The 7,256-nt window shown below is 37.1% G+C and overlaps 1 protein-coding gene across 1 annotated transcript; it reads left to right on the forward strand.

Annotated features, from left to right (window-relative positions):
• Positions 1–6,427: 6,427 nt before the first annotated feature.
• On the forward strand, positions 6,428–7,024 carry LOC124185543. The gene has a single exon (XM_046576418.1). The coding sequence runs from the start codon at positions 6,428–6,430 to the stop codon at positions 7,022–7,024; it is 597 nt and encodes a 198-aa protein (XP_046432374.1).
• Positions 7,025–7,256: the final 232 nt, after the last annotated feature.

The following is a 7,256-nucleotide window of genomic DNA, read 5'->3' on the forward strand; positions in this document are numbered from 1 at the left end:
TACCGTACGATTATAATAATTGAACTCTCCGAGCATTCGAATCTAGGCTCCGATAAAATTGTGGTATTCGCAACGAAGCATTCAGCAATTCTTATGTTCTGCACACTCCTAACGAAAAATCAAAATGATTATATATGAAGAGAACAGAGAAAAGAAAATTTGAAACACGTATACAATTTGGTTACTCAATATTTTGAAAAATGTATAACAGAACGACGATCGAAACAAATGTCAACAAAACGACGACCTTTCGAACGCCACTCTTTCGAAGCAAACGTAAAAAGACGATTTGTTTCCAACATTTTTTTTCTATACTATGAAAATGCTGGAAGTCCCTCCCCACTCCTCAACGGTATACATTTTCGTAGAAATAGAATGAGCATCATGGGTACAGTGAGAACACTCTGGGGCGAGTTTTTCCATACTTATGAACGGTAGTGTATATTCATTTGAAAAAAAAACGGCAATTTCTCAAATAATGAATTGAAAAATCTGAAAAAATTCACGCAGAGTACCTTTTAGTACTACTTTGATGTAACCAATTATGGGGCAGATCTGAGATGGTCGAAAAAAAAGTGGCCGACTGACGGAGAATCCTTCCTTTTCGGGTTAAATTCCGAAAATATCGATTTTTGGAAAAAAAGGTGGGATCCGAAGTTGTTCAGAATTTAATTCTCAACAAGTTTGCTGCTATTAATTTATGCCATTCAGTTGAAAATAAACGAGATAATGGAAATATTTCGAATTTGTAGCTTTTTTCAGGTTTAATTTCAAAAATCTTGATCCTAGAAGAAAAACTGTAAGAACTAAACTTGTAGAGAATCGAAATTTATACAACTTTTGTTTTTACGGTTTTTCTGTAAAATCAAAACCGGCCGAGTTATTCAAGAAAAACCATTTTAACCTAAAAAACCATTTTTCGAATATACGCATAAGCATGATTTGGTCGTCATTTTGAATTTACACTCCCAGTGTGAAAAAAAAAAATTTTCGTACAAAATTATTTACAAATTAACCGGGGAATTTCGATATCAATTCTGACGATGACCCAAGAAATTAAAAGGTTGATCGAAACAGAAATCCGAAAAAATTGAATTTCCATTTCTTTGAATGAAAACAGGCGTTTTCCCGAAAAATTTCTTAGGAACTTTCGACTCCAATTTTGACAAGGATTCGCCCTGTCAAGTATTTGCTGTGAATTACGAATCACCCTGCATAGCAAGTGCAGATTTGACAGGATTCTTGTAAATGATATCTATAATTGCATAACAGAAATTTGCAGTATAAAACACTTACCATTGCAACAAACGATTCGTTCGTCGGCGCGTCAAATTTAACTTTTTTTCGGTTCAGCCGTGCGACGTAACTTATCCATTGTTGCACTCACAAGATTATTGTTGTTTGTAACAAATATATGTATACACACTGGCCGCGTGAAAATTTGCACGTGATTAGAACTTGTGACATGGCAAAATACCAAAACACTCGCGTTTGCTTCGTTCGCCGCGAAAATTGGATGTGGACGGTACGCGAGGAAACGCAGAAGTGACGGCCCCGGGGATAGTGGGGACAGTGGGGTGTGAGAGATAGTACTCGGAATCCGAAGAAGTTGATTCCTTTGAGAGTTCCAAATTTCTGTGAAATATTATAGGATTGTGCCGGACTTTGATGTACAGCAGTAACACATACCCTGACTTTTCGTAGGTCGTATACAGTGCAGAAACCAACCCAAAACTCGCTAGCTTGTCTGTAGCGTATACCATCTACGAGAAGTCACGGTATGTAGTTTTATAACGATTTCCCCCTAATGAGTAGCTTTCAGGTAGTTTGTCTGATGTAAAAAAAAATTTTGGTAGCATCATTCAGAACTAGGCGTAATTGACAAATGAAACGAAGCAAATAAAGTATGAAATCCTTATTTGTTGAGAATTAAAAACAGAAAAAATTGGCAAGCAAATCTTCATCAGAATTTTTACAAGGATCGGCCCTGTAAAATATTTGCCACGAATCTTGAACCGTTGTATGCAGTAATTGTATGTATGTACAATAACATAGATTTTTTGCGGGATGTATTTCTAGTATTGCTAAACACATCCGGTTCAGAAACAATTTCGCGTATGTATTAGAGTAATCTTTAAAACAGGCTCGAACGATTATCAACCGGCCCACCCCCTCCCCCCCCCCCCCCCAAATTTTCTGTAAATAAATAAATAATGGTCTGTTCAAGAGCACAATTTTTTATCTCAACCCTAAACCCTCACGCCTATACTTGCGTGTTTTCTGCAATTCCGGTATTTATTTTACTGCCGCATCTAATCTTTCGGTCAATAATCTGTAAGTATGACAATTTTGCGGACATCGATGCTAATATTAGATGAGGATATCCGAAGCGTATATGGGGCATTCTATGTCAATTATTCGCCATGTATATCTGCCTTTTCGACGGACAGGAATTAATGGATAGGCAGATTTAAGTGGTGCGTACTCGATGTAGAATGCCCCAAAACCCTTCAATAAAATAAAAAAGAATAATTTTCTTTGCCGAACTACGACTCGAAACGAGAAAAGAAACAGTATGTTATTTTAATATCGGGTTTTGGAAAAGCCATGAGCATTTAAAAAAAAATCGTGCGATATTTTGATAAATTTATGGTGTTTGGATGGGTTGAGACAAACATCTAGAATATTTCAGAAAGACTGCTTTTGGCAGGTACAAGAAAGTGTAAAATTTTCAATAAAATCGAAATTGGTCGGGGTCACGGGTTGGTCGGTTTCGCATGGAATGCCCCGTTCACATATAGTCGGGCTACGTGCGATTACGAATAGTTTCCGCGATTGTGAACTGATGTTACAATTTCCAAACGATGCCTTACGATATGCACGAATTTCAAAATCTAGCGGTTATTCTGAGTGAGTTGTACATTTTTTCGTATCCACCTAAAAGCCTATGCTCTCGTCGGCACTGCAGATTGTTGCTTTAGCAGAAACATAAGACATGTGCGTATTACCATGTCGTCTTACCATCTGGTACCGCTTCGGTCGACTACAGCGCTTCTGGAGGTTCAACGTTGAACTAAATTACAGACTTCTCGTGCATCAGAACGGGCGCCTGTCACCTGAAAATCACCCGCACAAATCGTGCCATATTTACAGAAAACTGACTGGTGCTATAGGTTTTCCCGGATTACGTGTGTGTTTTTGTACGTCGGTATCTCCCTGGCAAAAGTGAAAGAAATTCTGATATCGTACAAACGGTGAATATTCAACAAGTCACTAGCCCGATCGGCCATGTTTGACGGGACGTGATTTTATTGAGTTCATCATTATTTTTACTAGACGTTATCAATGATCTGCGATAGTAGTGACTGAGATACAGACGTACAATTTTATTCAAGCTATCTTTTAAAAATTTTTCCAGTCAGATTCATACCCCCGTTTTATCGGGATTTGTGCGGGCGTTTTCCCCGCTTCTGACGTCACGAAATATATATAGGACATGCCAGGTCAGCGGCACCTTAAGGTCAAGACTGTACGATCACGAGATACGAGGCGTTATTATGATAACTTACGTCGTATAGAATTCGAGGGGGAAGTAATTCAAGATTAACAATAAGATGAACAAGATAAGAAATACATCAAAGGCAAAACATCACTCTTGAGTGCTTCGAAAAACAACAGAAGTGTTTCAGCGAAGACTACAACCTTGTATCGCAATGAACGGGGGTACCTTTGAGATGTACCAGAAAACGCCTCGTATCTCGTGATCGTACAGTCTTCGGCTTTAAATGTCTGAGTGTTTTTTATACATAATTCAACGTTCTTTAAGGGGTAACGCCACTGTAACGGTCCAAAAAAAAAGGTTTTTTCACGAATTTTTTGCTTCCAAAATTGAAAGTAATTGAAAAAAAACTTTTAAGGGTGTTATCGGGCATACATTAAACTTTATTATCAAATTTTTTTACAGCAAAAAAAAAACAAAATGGCGGTTCCACAGCTATCTTCCCGGGGCATGTTTTGCTTGCAGGGCTCCGCGGCACGCAGCACCACTGGTGCACTTTTGAATCTAGAACAAAAAAAAAAAAAACCATCAATCTAGAGGGTTATAGCTAGAGAATGTCGATCGGATTTTGAAAATTATCAATTTTTGTGGATTTGGCGTGCGTTTGAAAAAAAAAATTGATTTTTGACGAAAAAATGGCTAGTTTTTTGTTAATAAAAAATCAATAAATAAAGTTATTGAAAATCCCGATCGACATTCTCAAGATAATGTTAATGTTCACATCTGGTCAAAATTTCAAGTAAAAAAAATGAAAATTGTTCGAGTGATGCTGCGTGCCATTTTAAAAAACCGTGTTTCGAGAAAAACGCGTTTAAAGTTTTGCGAATAGTTTTTTATTAGAAAAAATAAAAAAAAGGAGGTAAAAAAAAATTTCACCGTTAGTCTGCAATCCCAGCACCATACATTTGTCCTTCGATGGCCAAATTTTCGTCTTCTTCGTCTTTCCTGGTAGATTTTTGGAGCGCACGCGCACTTTTTTCCGCGTCGCTCAGATATGTCTCCGCGTGCGTAATGCGTTTGGCGTCGGCTTCGATGCAGAAATTATATAACTGTACACCAATTTCCACCTCCAACATCTTGAATATTTCAAGATATAAATTTGAAAAACTGGTAAATTCGAAAAATTAACGACGGAGCCAGGAATCGAACCTGGTATCTAGCGATGCTTTACCGGAGCCTTACTCCACTAGACCACCTAGCCGCCCTGACTCTGATGTCGTTAATTCCTCTTATCACCAGTTAGTTCAAATTTGTTTTCTTGTGCTGTTGTATGTGAATATCTTGTATGAATATCTTGAATATTTGCAAGACGTTGGTAAGGCCGCCATTGAATGTGCAAACAGCGATATCCATCGCGATATCTAGGACAGTTTTTCCGCTTGAAGATGATTTGGGGGCCAAAAAAAAATTTTTCTCGCACGGGACCTTTTTTTCCTTATTCTAGAGGGTTTAAACTATTTTTGAAGCCAATAAAAAAAAAACGATTTTTCAAAAAATTTACAGTGGCCATACCCCTTAAGATTATGTAAAAATAAATACATGATTCGATAAAAAATACGAATTGACCTTCGGCGGACCTCCGCCGTGCCACTTGGGACAAAACCGCTTTGACTATCTTCTTTCCCCCTTAATATCCTATAAGTTATGTTGAGAGATTGTTTTTGTATCTGTTTCCGTTTTCAGGATATTCACCTGGGGAGATTAAAATGAAACACCCTGTACATTCAATCATTCACGTTGGTGATTCACCTACACTGAAATCTTGATTCAAGATTAGGAATTACATTATGCATGTAAAATCAAATCATGTAGGCTTATCGAACTTCATTTAATTATTATGTCACTAAAGCTAGCAGGCCTAACTCTTAAACAGTGCCAGATATCTGCCGGAATGGTGTCCGAGCTCCAGCTTCATTTTTATTTATATTTTAATGCTCTTGATTTCAGTCCACGGCATGTGGATAAGTTCATCGGGTTTTCGAAACGCATTCTTATAATTCACAGAAATTCGTTTGTTCAGATTGTATTTGTGATTTGTCAGAAAAGAAATTTTGAAAAATATTAGGTACGACATCATTAAAAATGTAATTCTGCTGATTTTAACAATGCTATGTTGAAACCCGATGAAAGGCTATCAAAATATCATGGTCTGTACACAGCAGGAAGTCAAATACATATGTATTTGGGCAGTTTTAAATATTCTACATAAGAAAGGGTATTAATATGAAAGTAATATCGTCAATCCGTGTTATATGAATTTTCATAGATAGCGTAGTGAATCGAATCAAATCAATTTAATCACTCCCAGATGTCAAAATCGTAAATTATATATATTTCAGAAACTTAATTATATCAACAGTTTCGAAAAGTGGGTCATGAATTACAAAACCAGCGAAGAAACGATCGAATATGGTCGGAAAATTTGGGAGAGCTTTTGAGAGCCGAATTAGAACATTATCAATCTGCGGCATAAGGATTTGAGCAGGTTTTTGGAAGATGCAAAAACATCTCGTCGTTGCAAGACTGAAGAATACGCTACGAAAGATGGAAAGTTTAAAAGCAAATTGCGTCCTGTCCTGTAATTTCAGTGTAACCAAAAACGCTAAAATTATGGAAGCGAAATTTTTCAATACTAAAATTCAAGTCATCCTCCAACCAACGGATACACAGGTGGTTCGAAGAGAACGTAAAGCAAAAAGTGTTGGCCAAAGCGGAGGATTTCCAAGAAAAAGACTCTGATGAGTAGTTGATTGAAATAATTAATTTAGCTGTGAATATTAACAAGTACGGAGTTCCGTCTGAAACGCCGAGCTGATCGGACGTGTCGTGATTGATTCTTCGGAAACTCGGTTTAGTAAACACTGTATAATGAGTAATACGATTGATTCGTTGGCAGAGCTGCTGAAGAAAGTCAGCGAGACGGTTAACGAAACTAAAAGTGAAATGAATAAAATTGGAAAAACAACTGAAGATCTCTCAACTTCAGTGAATGAAGTCAGAAACGAACTAAAAGAATGGACAGGGAGATGCATAGCTCTGGAACAAAAGTATGAAGATCATAAAGAGAGGATTGATAATATTGAGATGAAACTAGATTTTTTGCTGAAGCAGGAAAGAAAGAAAAACTTGATGATGTTCAAGGTGCCTGACACTTTGGAAGTGAATGGTGATTTAAATAAATCGGTGATGGAAATCTTCAGGACAGCGGGCATAGGCATTGCCGAGAGGGATGTAGAACCAATTTTTAGAGTTGGAAAACACGTCGAGAACAGACCAGTCAAAATCTCGATGGTTAATAAAAGAGCAAAGTACTCGGTTCTCAAGCAGAATATGAAATTGAAAAGTACCGGAGTTATCCTAGAAAAAGATTCATCAGAAATAGACAGGGAAAAAAAAAGAAAAATTGCGTTCGCTGAAGATGAACCTGGAAAAACATGGCAAAACCGTAAAAGTAAAGGGTTTTAAATTGTTAGTCGATCAGCAATTTCTGACTTATCAAGATGCGGAAAAAAAATTAAACTCTTTTGAAAAGAAGATTCAACAACAGAAAGCTGAAATTGTGCCCTTTACGCCAAAAAATGAAAAAAACAGGAGCTCCGAAAGATTAGCAGCGCTAACGGGACCGAAAAGAATCAGTAATGAAGACCTATGGCTAAAATCAGATAGTTATAAACTCTCGAAAATAATCTTTTGGAAT

This window comes from Neodiprion fabricii, chromosome 6, assembly GCF_021155785.1.
Source record: "Neodiprion fabricii isolate iyNeoFabr1 chromosome 6, iyNeoFabr1.1, whole genome shotgun sequence".
In the NCBI taxonomy this organism is placed as follows: Eukaryota; Metazoa; Arthropoda; class Insecta; order Hymenoptera; family Diprionidae; genus Neodiprion; species Neodiprion fabricii.